Raw genomic sequence first — 27,577 nt, forward strand, 5'->3', positions numbered from 1 at the left:
CAAGTATTCTGTCTAGTACTTCACAAACCATCCCTTGATGACAACCAACATGTGAAACTTAGAAATTATATCCCAGCTATCGCCTACACTGGCCGCTCTGAGACAACACATGAAAGGCCTGCACGTCCTTCCCCTGGCTCCTGGGGATGGACCTTATCCAAACTGTTCCTCTGTCTCACGTTCCTCTCTAGTTTCCTTCCTGTGACAACAAATAGTACAGTAACTGCTGAACTGAGCAAGTGTAAAGGACTTCATGTGCTGGGTACTTTGGAAGACATAGAAACAGAAGACAAAATGGTTCTGACGTTATACAGCTGATGACTTAAAAGGAAGAAACTTGATAACCAAGAATACTTACAAAACCAACAGCACGACACTCTGAGGGCTAAACTCCATCTGTTTTCATTGCTCTCTACACTCGGATCTTCATTGCTAACACACGCACCCACATGCCCTACACTAACTCCAAGTTCTCATCCCCACTTTGGAGGTCTTGTCAGCTTTTCATCCCATACATCCCAATGGCTGCTAGTCACAGCCCGACTGTCTATCAGTCCTCAATCTCAACACAGCCGAACCACCCAACACCATTCCACATTCTCAAACCCACAAGAAAGCAAAATATCATCAGCTCACAAAATTTCTGGAAAACAAGCAAAACCATAAATATGCAGAAAATAAGCACAGAGCAGCAACAGCTAAGTTAGACATATTTATTTCAAAGTTTATTTTTGTGAAATAGCATATGAAAAGCCAGATTTCAGACTCATACAAGCATCACTTCAAATACTAAAGGCACAGGGCCCCAGATCAGGGGGCTAGCACTTCACTTTGCAGGGGCAAAGTCCCCAGGCTCTACATTCAGCATCACAGATAAGAACTCTTACAGCCTCTTCCTTGTCCATGTACAATCCCCAGTACAATATGTTCAGTGAACAGCTGTTTCCTTACCATGAGAATCTGTCAGCAAGCACGTGCTGACTGTCTCCACAGTGACTCCCAGTACTATGTGTTCAGTGCTTTGGTTTTGGTTTGGTTTGGTTTTTGTTGTTGTTATTGTTGGTTTTGGGACAGTGTCTTACTACTAGGCCCTGGCTGGCCTAGGAATTCTCTATGTGGGTCAGGCTGGCCCCACACTCACAGAGATCCACCTGCTTCTGCCTCCTGAGTGCTGGGATTAGAGGTGTGTATCACTGCATCCAGCAGAAGTTGTCAGTTTCAGAAGTCTTTATGTCCTTCCTAATTAATTTTTTTTGTTTTTTACTTTTATTTATGTGTCTATGTGTGGTTATCTGCATGTGAATGTGTATCCTCAGGGAAGCAGGAAGAAGGCATCAGATCTCCTGGGGCTAGAGATACAGGCAGTATAACCTGCCCCATAAGATGCTGGGAACTGGACCATCAATGCCAGTCTACAGTCTACTTGGAGAACACACCCTCCCAGCCCCTCTATATTCTCTGTAGACTTGTGGAAAGATACCCCTGAGATGTCCTCCTCATGTGGTGGTCAAGGACAGCTCCCACAGCTGGTTTCCAGCTACAGAAGGGGAACAGTAAGCACACTAAGCATGCTCACTCCACACCATGATGCTGGAACAGAATCACAAGGCCCTGCGTACAATCCCAGCTAGTCGTCTCATCTCCAGCACTCCCCAGATGTGCAGGTCAGTGTACCGCCACCTCTCCACGGGCGCTCCACACAGACGTCCTTACCTTGTCCACGGCAGACACCTTAGCTCCCTTATCCAGCAGCAGCTCCACCACTTCAATGTGTCTCATCTTGGTGGCCTTTATCAGCGGTGTCTCGCCATCCTGTGGGCACAGACAAGGTTTAAAGAACAAGGTTTGCCTTTACTTCAGCAATTCTACACTCAAATATTCTGACGAAACATAATTTACAAACTGACAAGGAGGTGCTTTTCCTTTCCCAACCAGCAATTTGAATGGAAATAACTATGTTACTAAGGCATTTTAACCTTTCTATCAGAATTACAAATGTATTTTCCCCATAGAACACCTGACTGCAACCTCCAAAGTCGTGCAGAGCTTCACACGACTTTGAGTGAAGCAGAAATGGCTGATGTGGGGAACCAAGCACAGCTTGCAGAGGTTGTTTAAAGCAAAGGTGTTCTGCATTCCAAACAGAGCATTAAGAACACGGGGGAAGCAACCTCTTCCCAGCTTGTGACTAGCTGACAGTGTTTTCTGACAGATACATAAGTGTCATTGTTGCAACTCTAAAACCATCCAGCTCACAAAAAAGAACTTCATCTGTACCTTCGTGCATATTTCAGTGTCAGGATTGCACTGCAGAATATCTCTCACCATTGTGGCATTTCCCTTTTCAACAGCCCAGTACAATGCAGTCTTATTGTCCTGTATATGAAAGAAAACCATGTAAGAGGCAGTATTAAAGACTGCCCTTTATGAATTAAAGAGGTGGGAGATGACATCAATCTACATGAGTCCTAGGATTTACTTTGGAGAAACTCTTTATGAAAGGGTCCGAGAAAACTCAGTACTATGTAAATAGCCACCACAGAGCTGCTAAGTCGTGCTCTGCTCTGTTTCTGTGTTGTGGAGGTAGAGCCCAGGATCACACATCCTGCACAGGCACTATATCACTGTGCCATTTCCACAGCCCTGAAACACTTGTGTGATGCAATCAGATTCCAGGAAGAGAAAACAGGTTAGAGATCACCGATACCCAAACTCTGCTCTTTTGAACAAGTCATTATTAAACATGCTGACCCAGGTAACAGTATATGTGTCCACCTCTCTTGAAGACAGTGAGTAGGAATGTGTTCCTAACAAACACAGGCATTACTGTTTGTCGCTCTCTTAACCTAAACCCACCGATACACTACACTGCTTGAACAGGTCCTTCAGCAACCTGTCTGGCTCCTCTGATTCACACAGACCTGGAAAACAGAGCTAGAGCGCATCAATTAAAACTGATTAAAAATAGATGCACAAAACTGACAGGCACAGAGTAATCAGTGGCCTAAAACAGGTGATCCAGGAACCATCTGTTTGTGAAAATCTGCCTTTAATTGAGAAGACACCTCCTGTAGTGCCACTCTAGGTTTCCCTAATTCGATATGTTCCTAAGGGAGTTCCCAGCCTAAGAAATGAACACAAGATGCCTGGCTCTTAGAGTGACACTTACACATCCCCACTGCTCCTCTTTCTATTCCCATCTCTTTCATCCCACCATCAGCAACAGGTTGATCTTCCATACTTACATAGTCTTTTCCTCTCCATTCTTGAGCTTTCTCACACAGTCACTGTGCCTTCCTGAAACCCCCTGCCTTCCTTTCTCCTACCTTCTGAAACTCAGCCCACTGTCAATGTAACTCAAGCAAAACTCAGCCCACTGTCAATGTAACTCCAGCGAAACTCAGCCCACTGTCAATGTAACTCCAGCAAAACTCAGCCCACTGTCAATGTAACTCCAGCGAAACTCAGCCCACTGTCAATGTAACTCCAGTGAAACTCAGCCTTCTGTCAATGTAACTCCAGCGAAACTCAGCCCACTGTCAATGTAACTCCAGTGAAACTCAGCCCTCTGTCAATGTAACTCCAGCGAAACTCAGCCCACTGTCAATGTAACTCCAGCGAAACTCAGCCCTCTGCCAATGTAACTCCAGCGAAACTCAGCCCAATGTCAATGTAACTCCAATGAAACTCAGCCCTCTGTCAATGTAACTCCAGCGAAACTCAGCCCTCTGTCAATGTAACTCCAGCGAAACTCAGCCCACTGTCAATGTAACTCCAGTGAAACTCAGCCCTCTGTCAATGTAACTCCAGTGAAACTCAGCCCTCTGTCAATGTAGCTCCAGCGAAACTCAGCCCTCTGTCAATGTAACTCCAGCGAAACTCAGCCCTCTGTCAATGTAACTCCAGCGAAACTCAGCCCACTGTCAATGTAACTCCAGCGAAACTCAGCCCACTGTCAATGTAACTCCAGCGAAATTCAGCCCACTGTCAATGTAACTCCAGCGAAACTCAGCCCACTGTCAATGTAACTCCAGCAAAACTCAGCCCTCTGTCAATATAACGCCAGTGAAACTCAGCCCACTGTCAATGTAACTCCAGCGAAACTCAGCCCACTGTCAATGTAACTCCAGCGAAACTCAGCCCACTGTCAATATAACTCCAGCGAAACTCAGCCCTCTGTCAATGTAACTACAGTGAAACTCAGCCCACTGTCAATGTAACTCCAGCAAAACTCAGCCCACTATCAATGTAACTCCAGTGAAACTCAGCCTTCTGTCAATGTAACTACAGTGAAACTCAGCCCACTGTCAATGTAACTACAGTGAAACTCAGCCCACTGTCAATGTAACTCCAGCGAAACTCAGCCCACTGTCAATGTAACTCCAGCGAAACTCAGCCCACTGTCAATGTAACTCCAGCGAAACTCAGCCCAATGTCAATGTAACTCCAATGAAACTCAGCCCTCTGTCAATGTAACTCCAGCGAAACTCAGCCCAATGTCAATGTAACTCCAATGAAACTCAGCCCTCTGTCAATGTAACTCCAGCGAAACTCAGCCCTCTGTCAATGTAACTCCAGCGAAACTCAGCCCACTGTCAATGTAACTCCAGTGAAACTCAGCCCTCTGTCAATGTAACTCCAGTGAAAATCAGCCCTCTGTCAATGTAGCTCCAGCGAAACTCAGCCCTCTGTCAATGTAACTCCAACGAAACTCAGCCCTCTGCCAATGTAACTCCAGCGAAACTCAGCCCTCTGTCAATGTAACTCCAGCGAAACTCAGCCCACTGTCAATGTAACGCCAGTGAAACTCAGCCCTCTGTCAATGTAACTCCAATTCAACCTGCCTGTGAAGGCTTTCCTTTGTTTCCTTTCTATACATCAATGTTCACTTTAATTTAAAAAATTGTGTGTGTGTATGTGTGTGTGTGTGTACATGCACTCATGCATGCATACGTACACACACACTTATGTGGCAACTCAGAGACCAGAAGAGGGTTTCAGATCCTTTGGAGTTGGAGTTAAGGCAAGCTGTGCACCACTCAGCAAGGGTGCTGGGAACTGAACCCCAGGCCTCTCAAACAGCAGAAAGCACCTTTATCCAGTTAGCCACCTTCAGCCCCTTGTTTTATTTTTTTGAGGCAGATATTTACTGCACAGCCAAGAATGGTATGGAACTTTTTTACTTGTATCTACATTTAAGTGGATATTAATTCAGGAAGTTTAGAATAGTGTCAATAATACATAAGTACAACAATAACACATAGTCAATGCCTTAGGACATACATTTATCTCCACAGAAAGTAGGAGGGGAGACATCCTGACTACTTGACACATGTGTTCATGGTACCCCCCCAATCTGAGCGCACATACCTGCCCTCTGATGTCTATGTCAGCGTATTTTTGGAGAAGTGCTCGAACAATCTCAACATGACCACCTCTAACAGCACCAATCAATACAGTGTCCCCACTCTGCAAGGACAAAAAACAAGGTCTACTAGTAAACAAATACACATGTTCTGAAATTAAGGTTACTCACTTATTAATATAGTAGATTTGTATTTGTTCTAAAAATCTCTTTGAAAAGAGTATCACTAAGGTGAGATTTCAAATTAACTGGTACTATCTGATATTAGCAACCCCCTGAGTAAGAGAGAGAGGACACTAGTCCTTAGAATAAGGGCTCATGATGTTCTTTAATGAAAACTTAAAAGACAAACTACTCAGATGGAATCTAGTCTCTTTGAAGGTAATTTCCCATCACACATATCATTGAAATCACAGGACACTGGCTGGCAGTTTGGATGTTACATAATAAGTCCCCTTCAAATACTAATGAGTCATAAAAGCAACAGGCTCTAAATTGGGAGCACAGAGCTGGCATGCTGTTACACCTCTAAAGGACAGCAAGGGCTGGTCCCAAAGCAGTGTCTGTGGATACAGCCAGTGGGCAGCCACAGGCTGAAAGCACACACATCATCATCCTCCTGCACAAGAACCAAACAAGGTAAATGCCTCACAAGCACACTTCCTCATGACATTCAACCAGCAACAGCCATTTGAAACACAGCTTCCTACACACTTCAGACTCATTTTGCCATGAGCTCGGGTATCTTGTTATTTAATTGCTAAACAGTAGATCAGTTGTAGACATCTATGTTAAATCACCCTATGAGTTGTTGCCTGCTTTGGTTCTGAGGCCCCAATGTGCTGCAAGTCCAGTATTCCTTAAGGGTTACAGGTTTAGCACTGGGGTGTAGTATCTTTGCTGCCCCAATAACAGCTTAAATAAACCCAAGGCAGACCAGTTCTAGTCTGGTAAACAATGGTGTGGGTGAAAATGAGTAACTTGATAAAGAACCCATTTCCTTGTTCCAGTGTGCCAGGCACCATTCTAAACTGGAAACCAGATAAACAAGGTTCCAGCTCTAAGAAAATTTACAGTCTAACAAAGAAAGACAGCATATACTAAAATAAATAAACCAAGACAAACACGATACAGACAGAACAGCATATCCGAATAAAAGTCCCTCTGGACAGGACAGCTAAAAGTGACCTTTCGGACTAGGCAGATATAAGCAGAGGTGAAGTGCATGGCCAGCATTCTCCACTAAGAGCACAGCATGCACATGGCCCTACACCACAGCAGGACAAGATCAGCATGCACAAGAAACAGAAGGGGCTTACTAGGACTGCAACCTCCTAAATGGGACAGTGTGACATAACAGTAAGGACAGTGACATGCCAGGTCTGTAAACTAAAACTGGAGTATGTATCCAAAGTGTAAGAGAAGGCCTTGGATGACTTCAACAAAGGACTGCATGCATCCAACAGCACGCAGACATAAAGCAGAAGCAACAGAGAAGTCTGTTACAAATAATAGGCGAGAATGGCTTTGGCCAGGGAGGGCAAGTTTTACGTGAGTCAACAGAATGACATGGGTTAGGTAAGGAAAAGGTAAAGCAGAGAGTAGGGAGTAGTACTATTTGCTGAGATGGAGGAAACTGAGGGAAAGCAGCTCCAGGTACTTAAACAAAAGCAAAACCCCACTTCCATTTTATTTGCTGTAAGTTTTAAAAACTTACTAAATAAATATACACTCAATTGGAGAGTTCCGAACACATATGTGTAACTTCAGGGAAGAAGTCAGGAGAGAGAAAACAAATAAATCTTAAGTATAAGGTAGAATTTAAGTCCTGTGACAATGAGTAACACCAGCCATGAAAAACACCCCAGGGATAGTTACAAAGAAACCATTTCCAGTAACAAAACCTGGAAATTTTAACTTATTGGTTTCAAAAGCAGAAATAAATTTTCTCTTAAAACAAGCTCATGTCCTATGTGAAGACTTGGTGATGAGTGCAGCTATGGAGTTTGCCGCCTACTTCACTGCTATAGAAGAGTCTGAGGGGGTTCCTTACCCTGTCAGGTATGTTCACGTATGTCCCAGCATCCAGCAGGTCCTGTACAATCTCTATGTGTCCCTCCTTTGATGCAATCATCAAAGCGGTGTTCCCATCCTTGTCAGTCAGGTTTACATTCGGATTCCTCTTCAAAATCTCTTTCACTGACTGTGTGTAGCCGCCTTTCACTGCCACAATAAGTGCAGTCATCGAATTCTTCAAAGTAAAACAAAGAAATTAGTATGTTCTAGAAAACATATTATGTATGCCATAATCAGAAAATGATTTTCAATTATTAACAGTTGAGAGACCAGCGAGCTGGCTCAGTGGTTAAAAGTATCTGCTGCTCTTCCAGAAGACTGGAGTTTGATTTCCAGCACCTATACTGGGTGACTCACAAACATTTCTAAGTCCGGCTCCAGGGAATCTGCTGCCCTCTTCTGGCCTGTGCAGGAACTCCCACTCATATGCATATATCCACAGGCAAACACAGACACATACACATAATTTTAAAAATATACTCAAATTGTAACAGTTGGTGGTGTTGGCCTATAATCCAGGCCCCTGAGCATGCTAGGAAAGGGCTCTACCACTATAATAATCCTCTAGCCATTAAAAGTTATTTCCAGTCAGGCCAGCAAGAAGGCTTAGCTTATAGAGACACTTGTTGCCACGCCTAATGACCTCAATTAGATCCTTAGGAGCCATGTGGTGGAAGGGAGAACTGGTTCTCAAAAGTTGTCCTCTGAACAACACATGTGTGTAATGGCATACATGTGCCCCTTTCCAATAAATTAACAAATGTATTAAATTTTTAAAAGTTAGTTCTGACAAAATGCCAATATAAATAAAAAGACATATGCCAAAAGTGACAGGAGATATATGTTCAGGTTTTGAAACAAGTTGTTCTTTGCACTTTTTTTCACTGTGTATGTACATACATGTAGGTGGACATGTGGAGGTCAAGTCATAGGAGTTCATTTTCTCTTTGCACCACATGGATCCCAGTGGCAGAACTCAGGTCACTGGGTTTAGCAGCAAGCACTTTATCCACTGAGCCATGGAGCCATCCTGTATTTTCAGTTTTCAAAGATACACTACTTCTATTGAGTCATTAAACTATCCGGTTCAGTGCTTTTCCTGATAATAGACTCACTCACAGGGAAAAAACCCTTTACAGATGTTACAAGGTTGAAAAAAGGACTCAAAATTCAACACTTTCCAATTTAAATAATTCACAGTAAAATGGATCAAACTCGAAACTAAGAGTTTTTTTATAATAAAACGTTTAGGAAAAATGACAACTTAAGAGATAGAGCCTATCTCAATAAAAGTTTAATAATTGATCTTTAACAGTACTTAAAAGCCCATTAATATATTCTAAATAGTCCTTTAAAATACTGGACACTTTCTCACATTCATCATCAAATTATCACAATAGTGAGCTGTTCATCTAGTTGATAACTCAGGAGAGAGAGGCCAGTGGACCTGGGACCTGCTGTGGCCCAGCAGGATGAACAGTGCCTTAAAGGCCATCATGGAAGAGAGGACACACTGGACGCCATTGCTCTAGGAAGTCTAGTATGAGCTACACCATTTAACTTGGCTGCAGATGTCCAGAGATTTGGTGTTGCTTCCTCTCAGACTCAATCACGAGCTGTCTGACATAAGATAATAACCACACAAGCAGTAGCCCTTGGTACTTGAAAAGTACTTGCTGCACACAAACATTAATTTCTGAAACATTCTTGGACCTCTAAGAAAAAGCTATTTGTGAAGCTCCTTGTGGCTCTCCAGCACTCTTAGCATAGATGAGGTACACAGCTAGTACTCAATATTGAATTAATAACTGGCAGTCAGTTAGACTGGACCAAATTTTAACCGTAATGGTTCATGCCTGATGTCCTTAACTGTTTATTAGACAGGAACAACACCTTACAACAAAGATCCCACACAGTCCAACATTACTTTAAGAAAAGGCATTTTAATAGAGCATGTTTTCCTACAATTATGATTAAAAACCAGCTTGGCATGGTGGCACATGACTTTTGTCCTAGGTCAGGAGGCAGAGGCAGGACGATCTCTGTGAATTCAAAGTCAGCCAGATATACATTGCAAGTTCCAGGCCAGCCATGATACATAATGAGAGACTATCTCAAAAAAAAAAAAAAAAATTAAGAAGGAAAGAAGGAGGGGGAGGGCTACTTCACCTAAAGAATTTTTGGGGGGTGGTTTGAGACAGGGTTTCTCTTTGTAGATCTGTAGACCAGGCTGGCCTCAAACTCATGGAGATCTGCCTGCCTCTACCTCCCAAGTGCTGGGCTTAAAGGTATGCACCACCACCCCCTTGCTTGACCTGAAGAATTTTTAAGTTTACAAGATTACTGAAAATTATTCTTCATGGTGTCCATTTCCCAAAATTTATGTACATTAGCAACAGATCCTCAAAGGCAAATATGTATTGTTTTTCTTATCACAACATGCTTATTTCCAAAGTCAATGCCACTAAAGGAGTCCCAGCATTTAGCAGCAAAGACAGGAAAGCCTGGGCTACATAGCAAAGTTCTATTTCAAAACTAGAAACAACAACAACAAAAAATAACATTTAAGAACTCCAGGGAAACTTTTCTAGGCTTGTATGAGCTCAAATTATTTTCTTAAAGAAAAAATGCCTCTCTACTAGAAGGGCATGAAGAAGAGAGGTACTTACGGCTCCTTCCTGATCAACATCAGCTCCCATGGCCAACAAATGCTTCACACATTCCAAATGACCCTTTCGGGCAGCCCACACCAAAGGGGTTGTTCCATACTGTTAAAACAGGCAATAAACTCAAAATTACCTTTGGACACATACTAAAAAAAAAGCAGCTCATAATGAAGTTATATTTTGAGTATTCTTAGGTAAGTATTTATACTAGTCATAATTTCAGTCCTAGATAAAAACCTATTACCCTCATTCTTTTGTCCTGAGTAGGTAATCATTTTATATGAAATGTCTTTAATCAACTTTATTTAGCTTTTCCAAACAAGATAATCTTTCCACTTAATTTTCAATAGGCATTCACTGTTTCCTATACTTTATGACATAACCTGAAGTCTAATGGTGTAAAAGTTAGCAACCAAGTATCAAACACAGCTCAGACAACTTCAAATGGTTAAAGTGCTTAGTCTGTATCACAGACTAAGCCCAGTTCATCATCATAGGTCAAAGTCACAAAGTTATCAAGAGGTTAAAAAAAAAAAAAAAAAGCCAGGAAGTGGTGGCACACTCCTTTAATCCTAGGATTTTGACAACAGAGGCAGGTAAACTTCTGAGTTCAAAGCCAGCCTGATCTACAAAGGAGTTCCAGGACAGTTGGGTTATACAGAGAAACTCTGTCTCAAAATAACAAACAAACAAAAAAAAAAAAAAAAAAGTAGAAAAATACCCACAGAACCACCAAGCTTCCAGATCTGTACTCTTAACCATAACCCCAATCAACCTGTCTACTTGACAACCACAGCTGTAAGGCATTTTCTCATGGAGTGATCAATGGAGGAGTACCCAGCCCATGGCGAGTGGAGCCTGGGTTCTCTAAAAAAGCAGGCTGAGCAAGTCATGAGGAGCAAGTCAGTATGCAGCTCCCTTCCATGGTCTCTGCATCAGCTCCTGCCTCCAGGTTCCTGCCCTGAATGAATTCCTGTCCTGACTTTCTCCAGTGATGAACAGCAATGCGGAAGTGTAAGCCAAATAAACCCTTTCCTCCCCAACTTGCTCTCTGGTCATGATGTTTCAACACAGCTATAGAGACTCTGACTGGGACACCAGCTTTCCTGGTAGCCTTCTCTCTTAAAAGCCCATTGTCACCATTTCTCCCACACTTCAAAAGTAACTTGCAACCATTACTTCCAATCACCAGCTTTCAAACTCTAAGCACGAGGAAAGAGAGAAACAAACCTGAATTTTAGAATAATTTTCACACAAACACAGCAAGTGAGATTGAAAGTAGAAAGAAGCTATAATAGAAAACATTAAACAACGAAGACACCAGTCCATTATCCATGTCTCTTTTAGAACAATGAATTTGAAGTAATAAACATCAAGAGAACACTTAGCCCACAACACAAACAGAGGACCCATCGCTAAGTAAGATACATCAGAGAAGTTCATAACAGGAACACTCACCTTGTCAGAGCAGTTGACTTTCGCACCATTCTGCAGCAGAAGATGCACTATGTCGGCATGGCCTCTGCCAGCTGCCCAGATGATGGGATAGACACTGTACTGCTGGGTTACACAGGCACCCACAGGGTGGAGCAAGAAGAGAGTCTTTTAGATGCACATTTGCAACACAAATTCACCAAGCAGAATTAACACAAAGTCATGTTTTTTTTAACCAAGTTAGAGACCATTCTCCATTTTAAAAATACAAATATTCATAATACATAATTAAAACTAAGATGTGTTAAGCCGTAATAACATATTATCAATGCATTCATTTTTGCAGAGTTAACACATCTATTGTGATTAGCCAACAGGCAAGATTAGTAAGCAGAAGAAGTAAAAAGCACATACAGACATGTATAGAATGTACAGAAAATGGTATGGGTTCTTGGTAAACATCTTTTCAAGAAACTCAGAGAAACGATGCACCCATGATAAGATAACCAAGGAATTCACAATTTCCTTTTGAAATGCTACACAATGACGGTTAACATTTGAGTTCGTTGAACAAAAATATTTGCTTTTTCACTGGAAAAACTGAGAAAGGACAATGTATAAAATTTTCATTGAGTCTTAGAATGGCATTCTATATGATGCTCAATATGATCTAAAAAAATCTCTACCCACTATGAAATATAAAAAGCCTGCAACACTCTGTACGAAGACTTACCATTCACATTACAGATTCACTTTTTTGTTAATGCTTACCAAACCGGTGACATTTGGGTTGGCGCCATGAGAAAGAAGCAACTGGACAACGTCAGTCCTGCCTTTGTAGCACGCCCACATGAGAGCTGTCCATCCCCCCTAAAGACAAAAGGGTGTGCGGAACTGTGTCATCACCAAGCAAGGAGTGTCTGTAACCAGGTCCTCTACACACATCTCTGCAACTGCACTGTTTTATCAAGACTATTGTCTTGAATCCTCAGGCTCCTCGGAAATAAACAGCAGAACATAGACTGAATAAAATCTGCTGAGTCTACAGTAATCACTGCAAAGTTTGTGTAGTAAACGTCAAAAACTGAACTAGGGACACTCTTGCTTCTAAGAATCACTCTGGCTGCTCACAGCCTAGAAGGTAGCAGGGTCATAATATTTGGGGGCATTTTACAACCAAACTAAGTACAGTAATATCTTCCTAAATTTGCAAACATAGGATGATAGAAGTAAAACCCTGTGTGGCACAATATACTATGAAGGGAAAGACAGACACTGTAGTGTCTTCAAAGTTAAGCCACATGTACTTTGTTAACCCCCATCAGCTAAGTAATGTATGATGTATATGTCAAGGCAAATCACTTCCTTCCTTGCTTGCTCATACTGTTAAAACTGACTTCTTAAAAAGTTAAATGTCTTTCAATCTAAGTCAAAAATTATCCCTTTTCTCACTTTTATGCCTTACCCAGATCCTGATCAAACAGGAGGTGCATGACAACTATGAGCCATGTCCTATGAGAACTGTAGTGTTCATGGACAGCAGCCTGGGCAGATCATACACACACACAAACACACACAAACACACACACACACATACACACACACACCAGGAGACACTATAACACCAGCATTTAAAACATTCAGTCACTCCAAAATCCAGCCCCGAGTCATAAAACAAAAGGACTCTATCTTGAAAGCACAGACAAAGTTTCCTGCATCTCCATCCCTGTCAGTGACTTTCAGCTAACTGATGCTGCCCCATGGAAAATGCACATACCATGTCACGATGCTCCAGATTGGCCCCACTCTTAAGCAACTCCTCCACAATGTGGGTGTGCCCCTCTTTAGATGCGGATATAAGTGCTGTCCAGTTGTCCTTGAAAGTATTCAAAATGGCATATTTCAGAAAGAAACAACATTCCAAAGTCAGGGATACACTTGAATTTACATGCCAAATGACCGTCCAAACTGATATGACATGAGTCGTGCATGCTAAGCCTCTGTGGAACAACACGGAAGCTATCTTTAAGACTTTACCTCCTATATCAGGACTGTCACTGGCCTGTGTCAGGACCCTCACCAGCCTGCATCTGGACTGTCACAGGCCTGCATCAGGACTATCACCTGTCAATGTCAGGACTGTCACAGGCCTGCATCGGGACTGTCACCTGCCAGATCAGGACTGTCACCGGCCTGCGTCAGGAATAATGGCACAGACAGCAGTGTCATGGGTGCTAGTTGAGTCTCCTGAACTTCTCATCACATACTGTGTTGTAGAAAGGAGAGAAGCTGACCACCAAAACCTCAAGGGTGATCCTGCCCCTAGCAACTGTTACTCAAATTAAAGAGCCTGCAGCCCAGTGTATGGAAACATGTATTTAGTGTTAAAGTACAGCAGCTGCAACTGGGGAAGCTAGAAATATTGCAACAAAGAACAGTTCTCTCTTGTTTTGTAAATAAAGAGCAGAACTGTCCTTTTATTTAGGACAGTGGTTCTCAACCTGTGGGTCACAATCCCTTTGGCAAACCTCTATCTCCAAAAAATATTATGATTCACAACAGTAGCAAAATTACAGATATAAAACAGCAACAAAAATAATTTTATGGTTAGGGGTCACCACAACATGAGGAACTGTATTAAAGGGTCACACAGCATTAGGAAGGTTGAGAACCACTGCTTCAGGGAGTGAATTAATTCAAATGATCACACCATGGGTAGTGGCACATGCTTTTAATCCCAGCCCTGGAGAGGCAGAGGAAGGTCTACACAGTGACTCTGTCTTAAAAACACAAAAATTCAGATGGTCACTAAAGCATAAGAATCCAGCTGTGTGATCCTAAAAGTAACTAGAAGAACACTGAGAAACCCAAAAAACAGGACAGTGATTTGTACCTCAGAGGCATCATCAGAAGGGGCCATTATTAAGAATAACACCATCTATAAGTTGCAATTACAGAGTCACTTAACAGCACAGCTCATACACAGAAATATTCTTAAGACACTTGACTATACAGACATGAACTTCCAGGAGTGCCATGTGCACAGGGAAAAAGTAAAAAGGCATGAAATACTTGGCTGTAAGCAAAAATTCTCTCCTGATTAAAACAACAATGAAAATGATGTAGCTGGGCTGGAGAGATAGCCCAGAGGTTAAGAGCACTGACTGCTCTTCTTGAGTTCCTGAGTTTAATTCCCAGCAACCACATGGTGGCTCACAACCATCTATAATGAGATCTGGTGCCCTCTTCTGGCCTACAGACACACATACAGGCAGAATACTGTGTACATAATAAATAAACCTTAAAAAACAACATTGAAAAATAAGAAAAAGAAAATGATTTAGCACATGAGACAAAGGTGAGATATATCTCAGAGAACTCTGAAAATATTTATTTGTTTGTTTGTTTATTTATTTATTTATTTATTTGTGGGCATGTTGCTGTGACTAGCCTGGAATTCTCTGTGTAGACCAGGCTAGCCTGGAACTCAGAGACCCGCCTGCTTCTGCCTCCTGAGTGCTGGGACTGGGATTAAACGCATAAATTACCACATCCAGCCCTCAAAGTATGATTTTTAATCATGTTCTTTAATCACTCTTACAGACAAATTAAAGCAGGGCTGATGGGTAGATTATTTATGCCTACCAAGTCTTCCAGGTTGCAGTTGGCTCCATTTTTAATCAGCTCTTTCACGATTTCCACATTGCCCTGTTCAGCAGCTATCATCAGGGGAGTCTGGCCGCACTGGAGAGCAAACAGGACAGCAAGCTTAGCAACATGGTGTGCTCTCACGCCAACACTGACAAGCACCACACTCATCTTTTCACATATGTGTGCAGAACCCTGATGTGCTTCCTATATTTCTGTAATTTATCAATAGCTTTGAGCCTACAGACTCAGTTTACTGATGATCTAAAAGTCATAAACTAGTTAGGGGATATAGCTCAGTGATAGGCACTTTCCTCAAATATACAAGACCCTACATTCACTCTCCAGAAAAATAAATGAGTATCAAAGCCACTAGAAATGTAACTTTCTGGGGCTGGAGAGATTGCTCAGTGGTTATAAACACTGACTGCTCTTCCAGAAGAAGACCCGGATTCAATCCCCAGCATCCACATGGCAGCTTACAACTGCAACTCAAGTTCCAGGACCAGACACCCATGGCAAAACACCAATGTACATAAAATAAAAAAAAAAGTAAACTAAAAAAAAAAAAGAAATGTAATTTCTCTCCATAACATTAATAATCTGTTTTAGACACTATGAGTTCTGAATTAGCAAACACATGTTACTATAAGGATAAGGTACTTAAAGAGTTAACCATAACTACTGGCTTAAACAAAGTAAACACAGGCATTCCCATAATGAGGGACATTAAATTATATGTGATGGCCACATCACTTATTAGAGGTTGAGGTATCATGTATACATGAGGTATCATGTATAAACAGATTTTCCAGTTTATCATTTGAACATTAAATTTGATCATCAACTGTTCTAAAAAGCAATGTACAATGTGACCTCACAGAAGCTGGCAGCATGCACTATATCTATACAGGTTCAAGCCAGAAGGGGTCACAGAGCTAAGAGAACAAAGCAGACAGGGCTCTCACCTCCAACTAAGAAGACATCTACAACTGGTACTAGATGGCAAAGGGAAAACCAATTTTATTCAGTGGCCTGTCACTGGATCTACTGACCCAACCCTAGGTAAGTCCCATACCCAGGTGGACTTAGCCAACACAAAATTAACTCAATGGTATTTTGTGGACTTTTTGTACGGTCTCAGTACTCTCTACCACCCAGCCCTCCTCCACCCCAAGGAAAGGTGACCTTGCTCTTTCCAAGATGGAAGTAGTCATAATTGAGACTTATCTAGTTTATAAACAAAAGGGGCAAAAAACCCAGCTTCACTGATGGTTGTCAATTATATGCTAAATGCACATATATATATTATTTTATTTTGCTGATCTAATATTTAAGACTCCTTTTCAAGAATGATGACCAAGGGCTATGGAGACCTGAGTCAGAGTCTCAGGACCTACATAATGGAAAGAGAGAACCAAATTCTCAAGCTGTGTTGGAATTCCTGTGTGGGTAACATGGCACGCACACATACACACAACAAATAAAATGTGATAAAGATGATAAGCTAAACACAGTAAGATGAAGAAGCTTAAATACTCTAAAGATAAGAAAGGGGGGAAGAATCTAACAACTTTGTGAAACTCTGGATTATTCTTAGTCTTGTTGAATACAGGGCCTTGCTCATGCCAGGGAAGCATTCTACCAAACAACTATACCTCCAAGTCCAACAGTTTAAAATAATAATAATGATTTTTTTTGTTTGCTTTTGGGGGTACAGTATGAGTATATAGACTAATTGGTCTAAAACTTACTATGTAAACCAGGCTGCCCTTGTACTCACAAAGATCTGCCTATCTCTGACTCCTGAGTGTTGGAATTAAAGGAGTACAGCACCATATCCTGTTCTAAGGTTAAGTTTTATGAGAAGAGATGGCTCAGTGGATGAAGATACTTGCCACCAAGTCTGATAACCTCATTCTGTCCCCAAGACCCACAAGATAGTAGAGAAGCAACTCCTGAGGGTTGGTTCTCCCCAACCTACACACACACACACACACACACATGCCCACGCACGCACACATGCACGCTAGCAGGCACACATGCATGTACACACTTGCGCGCACACACACAAGTTTATTAAAAATAAAATTAAAAAGTGTCAGTTGCAGGGAAACAACTCAGCAGTAGTGTTCTTCCCCAACGGTATGAGGGCATGGGCTCCATTCCTGGCATTGAAAAAAAGGAAAGAAGGAGCTGGTGAGGTGGCCTGGTGGTTAAGAGCACCAGTGGCTATTCCATAGGCCTGGGTTTAATTCCCAGCACCCACCTGGTAGCTCACAACTGTATGTAACTCCAGTGCTCTTTTCACGACCTCCACATGCTCAGTAAAATACCCATACACATAAAATAATAAAATAATCTAAAAAATTAAGATTTATTAAGATAAACACATACTTTGACAGGTGAAATTTTTATTATTCTCTAAAATATCACATCAAATAGTTTTCAAACATCACACTGCATCTGATGACATAAGAACAATTTCACAGAAATGTTTACGGTATCTAAGGTAAGTTTACTAATTAGTTATTAAACAGTAACACAGAGTATGTAATGCCCTCTAAGACATGCAGCATCTAGAATCCCAGGGTATGTGAGATGAACAACTCAGGAAGATCTGAGACTTCACTGAAAAAACATGTAGTCTGATTGGTCTATCTGAAGGGAGAAGGGGGTCTTAGACTACGAAGCTTCCCAGCGGCACTGTGGTTTCAAAGAGCCAACCCCCTGAATACTTACTATTCTATCGGGGGATGTCAACAAGCCTACATTCAATATTCAACAATTTATGTCAGTTAAAAATACTTTCAGGACACAGATTCTGAAATATTCCAACATGAACTTGCATGAGGAACCCACCCATGGAAGCAGAGAAGCACCTACCTCCCACCTTCATCCTTAGCACAACACCTTGTGTGAGAGCAGTGCACACACTCGTGAGGAACTCATCCCCCGTGCCTTGTGTGACAGCAGTGTGCATACTCGTCAAGTGCTCACACTCAGCCTCACCTCATTTCTCTCATCTACATCTTTGCACTTCTCCAGAAGAGCTTTCAGTGCAGGGATGTTTTCTTCTTCCACATAATTTATCACACTCTGTGATATCAGAACCGACATTTTCACAGGAATCTATAGCCAACCCACTTTATTCACCTGTAAAAAACAAGTCAGACAAAACGTACATTTCTGGTTAGAAATAAACAAAGTTGTTATTAATTATCCTTCAGTTTTATCCTCAAATGTGTTCAGATACACCTCCAATGGTAAAAATACAAACAACTCCTCACACTTCAACTGTTGGAATGCTAAAAAGATGTCCTTTCTCAGACTGTAGCGCATATCAAACCCAGTTCATCCAAAACCCAAGACACATGCTACCCAGCTTCATCACCAAGACCCCAAGCACAAAGGAGTGGTACTCCATTGTTCCTATTGCCGACCATGTCTCAGCTCGCATCAGCCCCAGCTCCATCCTTCCAGGGCCCAGGCCTTAGAACTATCCTTTTTACATGAGAATCTAACATATAAGCAATCTAAAATAGCAAGCCCTTCTAGCTCTATCTACAAGATGCACTAAATCACTACCAACCTACAAGCCACCCTGAGTTACCTCACAGCTTCCTAACTGGTTTCCATACTTCCACTCAGCCTCCCTTGATAGACAGCCTCTTCTCTGTCTATAAAGTATCCACAGTGAGCTTCTAAATGAGCTGGCAGAGGCTAAAGGGGTGTGGGTAGGAACAGAAAAGGGGATGTTGGTACAAGAGTACAAAATTTTAGTTGGACAAGGGCAAAAGGCTCAGTTCAGTAGTCTGTATCTGTGATTTATCAACAACATATGATGTTTTTCAAAGTAGCCAAGTAAGTTGATTATAAATGTTCTCACCACAAAGAAATTATAAGGATGTGAGGTGATGAACAAGTTAATTAGCCTGAGTTGGTCAATCCACAATCTATGTACACATGGAAACATAAGTATATAGTTAGTATTTATCAATCAAAGATAAAAAACCCTTAGGCATGGATACACCAGAATCACTGGGAGGGCTTAAAGCACTGATCCTTGCCCTCCTCTCAGAGCTTCTGACTCAGTGGGTTTGCATCTTTGACCAGCATGCAGGAGACCGAGCTGTCAGAATTGGTCTGAATCTTTTGATTCCCAGAGGACAGAAAAATCAAATAAATGTTTCCATCTCAACAGAGTAAGTGGTGTGGCCTCTCACCTACTTAACGCCTATAACTGTATGGTCCTACAACTCCTCCTCAGTCCCTTCCTCAAATGATCATGCCCACTCCACCCAGGCATCTGTGCTCAGTTTGTCTGCTACATTTCTCTTAATCAGACGTGCCCATAGCTGGTCCCTCATTCTTGCAGGAGTGCTATGAGAAAGTGTAGCCCTTCCACAGGATGTATGAGAGTAATGACTTTGGCTGCCCCATAGTAACCCCAAACTCCAGCCCCTTGACCACTTCCTTGCTCCCCACCGGTTTCCTAGGGCATAAGTTGGAAAAAGTAGAAACTTGGTGTGTGTCTTGAGGAAGTGGGGGGTGGGGTGGAGTGGTGTGATCAAGATACATTGTATGCATACATTAAATTGTCAAAGAACAGGTAAATATTTTCTAAAATTGTTTTAAGTAGACTGTATTTTATTCAAGGAGAATCTAAGTGTAAAGCCATCAGTGCCCACTTTGCCCACTCTACAGATGCAAACTCAAAACTAACCTAAGTGTAACCCTAAGCACAAAACTGCTGCAAGAAAGCACAGTTTCTGTAAACTCTGATTAAGGAAACTGCTTCACTACAAAACTAAAGCACAGTACATAAAAAAAGAAAAGGAAAAAAAAGAGAGAGAAGGAAAGAAAGAAAAAAGAAAGAGAAATCTGATAGAACGGGGTTCATCAAAATTTTAAAAAGAAAAACAAAAGACTTTACCCCTGCTAGGAGAATTATATTGCTCCTGAGGACCTACTCAGAACAGATAACTTGTTTCTTTGATTGGTTGGTTATTAAAAGTTTTTTTGTTTGTTTCTGGTCTTGAAACAGGCTCTTAATATATATTTTAGGTTAGCCTCAAACTAGATCCTCCTGTCTGCCTCCCAATGATGAGATTACAGACAGGTGCTGCAGTCTGACTGAGTCCCACAGACTCACAGACTGTCTGGGATGACTGTGTCACCACCCACCTCACTCATGCTGGATTTAGATGCCATGAGAATTTTCTGAGCTAACAGGACTTAAGTGAGTTGATGCTATGAGGAGCTGAGATTCCTGGGGTCCTTGGGATAGAGTTCAAGTTTTACATGCAGGAAGGAAGTCTACTTCTGGGACCAGTGGGCAGATAACACTATTCCATGTAAATATGACCTTCTGGAACAAAAATACCTGGACCAGACAGGAATACATCCGGGGTTGCTAGGGGACCAGACAAAAGGTGAAACACTGCATAGGAATGCAAGGGAATTGGAGAATTAATGGATAGTCTCTGCCTCAATTGTGCTGGTGTTACATAATCACACGGGCCTCTCGAAATTCAAAACCTTACCCCAAAACTACATTCTGTAACATGAAAATTAATTATATTGATATGCTTTACTTTAAACAAGTTATTTGATCCAATAATTTCACACCTAGGAAATTCTAAAACCAGGACAGACGTGGATGAAGATCTTAAATATGACATAACTTTATTCAGAGGAGGAAGAGCACTTACTGCTCTCACAGAGCATCTGGATTCAGTTCCCAGTTCAGGATCTCTTACAACTCTAGCTCCAGGGGAGCACCTGCATTCATTCAATCAGTATACACAAACTCAGGCAGACACACAAGCACACACATTTTAAACCTAGGGGTATGCAAACTGTGACAAATTCACACCGGGGATCAATAAGTTTCCAAACCTGACTGAAAAATGCTTATGCTGCATGAAGGGAGTGGGGCTAAACTACACATGTGGCATCTCAACTACTTAAAATATATACATTGTTCAGTGCTAGACTAAAATGTTAGCTGATGCAGAACACCCCAGCCACTAAGTATAAAACAGCCCTCAACCACCCCACACACACTCTACTATCACTGTTCCATTACTCAGTTTTATCCGGATAGCACTTAGCCTGACTCAACACACTATTTACTTACTTAGCCTGCTCTCCCTACCCCAGCAAAGAACTCAGTAAGAATAAGGACTCTGTTCACTACTCAATTTCTAACACTTGGAGAAGTGCCTGGCATACCATAGAACTAACCCAGTCTTGGTAGAATCACGAGTTTGCCCATGTTCATCAACACGGAATGCCAGTGTTTATACTCCCAGCAAGCTGAAGCACATCCTGCATGCTTTGCATCTATAGCTTCAAAGTCCACAATGGTTTAGACCTATATCTCGTCAAGTTTAAGGGCTGTCTCCACTCTGTTATATCTGTCTTCAGAACCTATTACAGGCCTATAGCAAGCAGAATCTCATGAGGAATTGTCAAGCTGAGCAACATATAGGTACATAAAAGATGCCTATTCTGTGGTGGTGGGGGTGTGTCTCTGTCCACAGAAAGGACCCCTGTCATCCTCAACAGTATGTTCCCTACCATAAGCCACAGGCAGGGCTATGTACACAATCTGTACATCATGATCAGAAGGTAAGCTGGGCCAGTCCAGAATGAGAATCACAACTGTGCCCGTCACTATGGGTGATGTGTAAGACCACAGTCATCAGAAAAGGAGAACTACAGACACCAACACAGAAGGCTCCTTCTTAAGGGAGCCAATGTGGTCCCTGAGACAGATCATGAAGCTACTGACCTCTCCTCACCCCTATAAAAGTCCTTTTCCTAGGTTTCTGTTCATGCCTTCTAAACATTCAGGAATCCAGTGACAAAAACAAAAACAAAAAAACAAAACCTGACATTCTTCAGCAAAAGCTGGAAGAATGGATAATAGGCTCAAGAAGGACCATAGAAAAATTAATTTAGCAGTGTATGTATCCACAACCCAGAATAGAAAAACAAACAAAACAAACAAAGAACTAGAACTCTAGGCATGAGTTAGGGACTGAAACAGAGGCCTGCAAGAACAGGATCAAGCAGTAAAAATGGAAGACATTAAGGTCAACATAATAAAATACCCAATATTTGAATTTCTGGTTGAGCAAAATATCCAGAGATGTTCTAGATGAAAAAAAAAAAATAGCAAATCATGTGACTTGGAAAAAGATAGGCAGCAATGTTAGTATTGCCCTGAACACCAGCAAAACAGCACCCATGCTTGCTACAAAATGTAGAGGGAGAGAAAAGAAAGATGGAGAAGTAGGAAAGACAGCAGATATTACTTTACATGTATCTGCCCCCTTCTCACCATCCAGCCTGGGTACTGAGTGGGCTGTGAAGTGCTCTGGGCACTATGATCATTTATGTGTCCTTAAAGAGCTGGGTTAGAGCCTGATGTGGTGGCACACAGCAAAATGCTTTAACCCTTGCCCCTGGGAGGCAGGGGCAAAATGATCTCTGTTAGGTCCAAGCAGACCAGGGTCAGGTATTAAGAGCCTATCAGTGGAGGTAGCACATACCTTTAGTCCCAGCCACTTAGGAAGCAGAGGCAGAAGGATCTCTTTGAGTTTTATGCCACCCTGGTCTACAGGACAGCCAGCCAAAGCTACACAGAGAAAGTCTCAGGGAAAAAAAAAAAAAAAAAAAACCAACAACAACAAAGACCCTATCGGAAGGAAGGAAGGAAGGAAGGAAGGAAGGAAGGAAGGAAGGAAGGAAAAAGAGAAAGAAATTCTGGACATGAGAGCCCAATGAAAGGTTTAAAAACCATTCTCAGTTCAAAAGGATCAAGCCGGTGTGCCTGTCAATTATTTGCAAAGCGTGTGGAATACTGCACACTGTACCCTTACCCAGAGAGTCCCATTTTGGCAGACCTGTGGTGGAGCTCAAAAGCAGATGTTTAACAAGGTCCCCAAAATGAGTCCGATAAAGTAGCATGTCCTTGTAAAGCTTGAGAACAAAGAACACACCTTGAAACAGCACTTTTCAATTTTGCCTCGGCACCCAACCTCCCTTAAAATAATAAATAAATAAATAAATAAATAAAAAGTGTGAATCCTTCCTTTTAATGAAGACGCCTTGTTTTTCGTGGTGTCAAAATATGAGCAGGGACTAACCTATCAGAATCACCACCAGGAGGTTTGCCCTCAGCCACACCCCACACCAAAGGAATCTCTGAAAAGCAGAGAACGCCGCGAGCACCTCTAAGGAAACGAGAGCGCCATAAAACAGTTATTTAGTAGTAAGAAAATGTCCTAAACCGGCTTAAACCCTTCAAAAGGAGGTAGACAAGCTGAAAGAAAAAAAAAATTACAAATCCCTACACTGCTGGCTGACAAAGCAAACATGGGCGCGTTCTAATCAGGGGCTTGCTGAGGTCTTTTGCAAGGCGTTTTAAAGCCTGCCCAGACAATGGAGCCGTGGGTTCCGCGACGAAAGCGCATAAGAAAAGGACAACATCTCCCCGCCTGGAGAGCCAAGAAACGGGGGCGGCCGGCCTCAGCCGCACCTGCGGAGAGGACACAGCAGGTGATGGGGGTGCCAGCCACCAAAGCAGCCTGGGCCTGGAGGCCCCGCCGGTGCCCACCCGGGAGCGCCTCACCAGGGCGCCCCGCCACCGCACCGAGCTCGCCCTCCCGGCCCCGACGCCCCGCACCGGCCTCCGGTCACCCGCCCGGTCCCCGGTGCCCGCCACAGGCCCGCCCGGCCGCTCGCCTCAAACCCTCCGCTGCCCTCCCTCACCCGGCCACACCGCCTCCGCACTGACCGTGTCACAGCCTGGCCGGGGAGGACGCCCTGGGCTCCGCAGAACCCGCTCGCCGCGCCGCAGACCTTGTCAGAGGACACGACGTCAAGATCGCGCAGCTGCGAGCGCCGTGACCGTACCACGCCCGGCGGCCATTTTCCGGGGACTCAGGAACTGACAGGTCACGTGGGCTGTGGTGGGCGGGGCTTCGGTGGCCCCGCCCCCGGGCGGTGTAGGAGGAGCAGCGGGTGCCCGAAGTTCCTTCTCTCTGCACTGCCTGTGCTAAAAAGGCGTGGAGACTCGCTTGTTTGTTTGGTGTGGGCTTAGATGTCCTGTTTTGTTTAAGACAGAGTCTTAAGCCAAGGCAGGGCCTCGAACTCACTACGTAGCCAAGGATGACCTTTCTCTCCTAGAGGATCCTGCCTCCACCTCCCAGCGGACCTGTGCCACCACACCCAGCTAAACGTGTGTATTCTTCACAAGTGCTCCAGGCAATATTTTTCCCTGTCATTCACTTTTATGAAAGTCAACTTATAACCCATGCCTGACATTATAAGCAATCATTCAGAGAAATAAACCACAACTTTGGAACTCATTGACCGCCTACTCTTCAAAGGAAGGAGACTCAGTTCCTCCTTCTAAGGCCCAGGAGCCAGGTGTCTGCCTTCCTGTGCCATTATCCCAAGAGTGCTCCCCCTGCCTCTGCACCTCCTCCCTCCAGCTCCCTGAACACCCACCCCAGGGCCCCGCCCCCACCTCTGCAGAAAGTGTCTCTGCAAGGTCTGCAAATGCCATGAACAATCCCTGTTCATCTCTGCTGGACACCATTAGCAGCCCATTCCTGGAAACATCCCCTTCATAAGGCCACGTGACACCTATTTCCTGGTCTTCTCCCCATGCATGGGGCTCCTTCCTGGGTCCCACCTGCCTTAATTAGTTCCCAGCTCCTGAGTTCTACCCACCGTCAGTCTCATGCGGCCCCACCCAATATAACTGGTGTTATAGCTACTGTCAGGGGCCCTAGCTCCCTCCAGGTCCTCCAGGAAGCTGGAAGTTATCTCACACAACACCACATATTGTCTAACCAGCCCACCACATGACTGTACTGTGTTTACCACTCATATCTATTTAAAAGCTTTGGAAGCTCCCCCATGGGACTCCACATTCTCCCAACTCCTCTCCCCACCTCCACTCCCCTCCCTACCCCTCAGAACACTAAGCATCCCTCCATTAAACTCTAAAGTAGGCTTCCTCTTCTGTGGAACTGTTCCCCATGGCTCTTGTAGGTAAGGCCATTGCCCCCACAGACCTTATCCCTTTTCCGTCTGCCTTCCCCTCAAACCCTGCCACCCCAGTTTGAAGGCTGGCCAGTATTTTCTGAAACATAGACATAAAAGGTCAACCCCAGGCTTGGTGGCCCATGCCTTTGCTCCCAACACTTAGAAGGCAAAGGCAGGTGGATATCTGTGAGTTACAGGCTGGCCTGGTCTGTGTGGTGAGACCCTGTCTTAAAAGAAGCAAAGAGTGGAAGAGGAAAAAAAAAAAGGAAGGAAAGGAGGGGTGGGTTGTTATCAGCCGCTGGGTGAGAGGAGTCACTGAAAAAAAAAAATCTCACGAAGAAAATAAATGTTGAGTGAAACATGTTTCCTGTGGCCTTGAGGGCTGCCCCCGAGGACTCACATTTGTGAGTAAGGGTTCCCAGAGGACCCAGACCCTAGTCTTACATTCTGTTTCTCATTCTGCTTCCCAAACCATCCTTCAAGTAACGTACACCTCACAGAGGAGTGTGTAGATTAATGTGACAGCCCCCACAAGCAGGAACTTGGCTTCAGACAGGGCCAGGCTCATACCTACCTACATGGAGCTCTGCCTCCAGGGGGAAACCAGAACCTATGGCAAGCCCAACCCACTGTCTGCCTTTGGAGACTCTGGAAGACAGCACTAATGAGCTAAATAAGCACAAGAGCAAAGTGCAGGGTCCTCAACTCAGGGGCATCCAGACCCTGTGGAACCACATTGGGAATTCTCAGTGAAGACAGTGGCAAAGAAGGTCTCAGCCTCAGACACAAGCCCTGCTCTTGGGACCTACTGTCCCTCCTCTCGTCAAAACCAAATCCCTGGGAACAGATAGTGAGCAAGTAATTCTTCCCTGGGGCTATTCTGGGAAGCCCTGTGGTTAGGAACAGGAGGCTCAGGTGCCTGGATGCAGGCTGCACACAGTGAGGAGAGGCAAAGGAGGCTGAGAATACACTCCAACATCCATGAAGCCAGTCCCTGCCCTGGGCAGGCAGGTCTTAATTTGAGGAGGGTGGGGGGTGGGGAAGTGAAGGGGAGCAGGGAACCTCTTAGATTTTTTTTTTAATAAGAAAACAGACATTTCTGCAATAAAATTAGAATTTTAATGACTTAAAATGACAAGATAACAAATAAAAGCAATGAGGGGGAAAAGAGCATTCAAAATGTGGTGGCAGCGTGTAGAGGTCAGGAAGGAGTAGTTGCCAGGCAGTTCTGGGTGAAGCAGGGTTCCTCTGCAAGCTTCTATCACGTCATGTCTCATGAAAAGAAATGTCCCATTTTGAGGAGGATTCGCCAGCCCTGCCACATCGCTGGTTCCTTCCACGATACACTCACACCCAACCCTGCGACCCTGCAATGGATCTACTACTGTAGAACTAAGATGTTCCCTCCTGTTTTGTCTTGAAGACACGCCCCTTCCAGTGTTCTTTAATCTTTCTCTGGTTCATGTAGCCTGCCTAGACCTTTCCGAGAAATGTGCCCTAAGGGTTTTTCTCTGGGATCACTCAACACCCCGAGACTGTGATTCATGGACTTTGAGATTCTGACTTACCTCTTTGTCATGTGTTTTTATGTAGAAGGAAAAACAGGCATTATCTTTCCACTCCTGGCCATTCTTTCCATCAAAGATGTAATTTAATCGACCTCAGATCCTTTGCCTTAGCATCAGCGTACTAACCTCATGACTTCAGCAGCCCAGGTTTTCTTCGTGGCTTCAATTTCATTGTCTAGCATATTTCCCACATAAATCCCAACATGCTTTGCATACCAGGTTGCTCTGAAATTGTTCTTTCTTGGCTGGTATGTTAATTCATTCTTGTAATTCCAATACTTGGAGAAGACTGAGGCAGGAGGATTGCTTTCAATTCAGAGCCAGCCTTATCTACAGCATTGCTCTTCTATGATTATAAAGAAGATGGAGAAATAGCTCAGCAATTTAGAGCACCTACATTGGTGGGCTAACAGCTGCCTATAAATTCCAGTTCCAGGGGATGTGATTTCCTGTCTTTCCTGGTACCCACACCCACTGGCCCCTCCCCGAGTGTGTGTGTGTGTGTGTCTTACTTTTAAAGGTAAATAAAAAGAATATGTGTTCATTACAAAGAATTTGGAAAATACATAAAAATCTGAAGTGTCAACTTCCCTTCTATCACTACTTGGGATTATCTGGCTTCTTCATCAGAGATGAGAAGCATAAACTTAATTGACCAACTCTAAACAGAGTTGAAGAGAAAAGCAGTGTTGCCCAGTTAACTGTCAGCAGGACCTAGAACCACCCAGACAAATCTCTGAGGATATCTGTGA

At 43.3% G+C, this 27,577-nt stretch overlaps 1 protein-coding gene across 1 annotated transcript in view; it reads right to left on the reverse strand.

The window, feature by feature from the left end:
* Positions 1-24,165, reverse strand: part of LOC127215305 (kinase D-interacting substrate of 220 kDa-like) — a 77,261-nt gene extending 53,096 nt beyond the window's left edge. Inside the window, 11 exon segments of the mRNA XM_051175676.1 lie at positions 1,714-1,812; positions 2,278-2,376; positions 5,371-5,469; positions 7,419-7,616; positions 10,111-10,209; positions 11,566-11,667; positions 12,313-12,411; positions 13,319-13,417; positions 15,187-15,285; positions 18,202-18,345; positions 23,999-24,165. Of these exon segments, the coding sequence (XP_051031633.1) occupies positions 1,714-1,812; positions 2,278-2,376; positions 5,371-5,469; positions 7,419-7,616; positions 10,111-10,209; positions 11,566-11,667; positions 12,313-12,411; positions 13,319-13,417; positions 15,187-15,285; positions 18,202-18,309 (1,101 nt within the window). The 5' untranslated portion in view covers positions 18,310-18,345; positions 23,999-24,165.
* Positions 24,166-27,577: the final 3,412 nt, after the last annotated feature.

This window comes from Phodopus roborovskii, unplaced genomic scaffold (genome assembly GCF_943737965.1).
Source record: "Phodopus roborovskii unplaced genomic scaffold, PHOROB, whole genome shotgun sequence".
Lineage (NCBI taxonomy): Eukaryota > Metazoa > Chordata > Mammalia > Rodentia > Cricetidae > Phodopus > Phodopus roborovskii.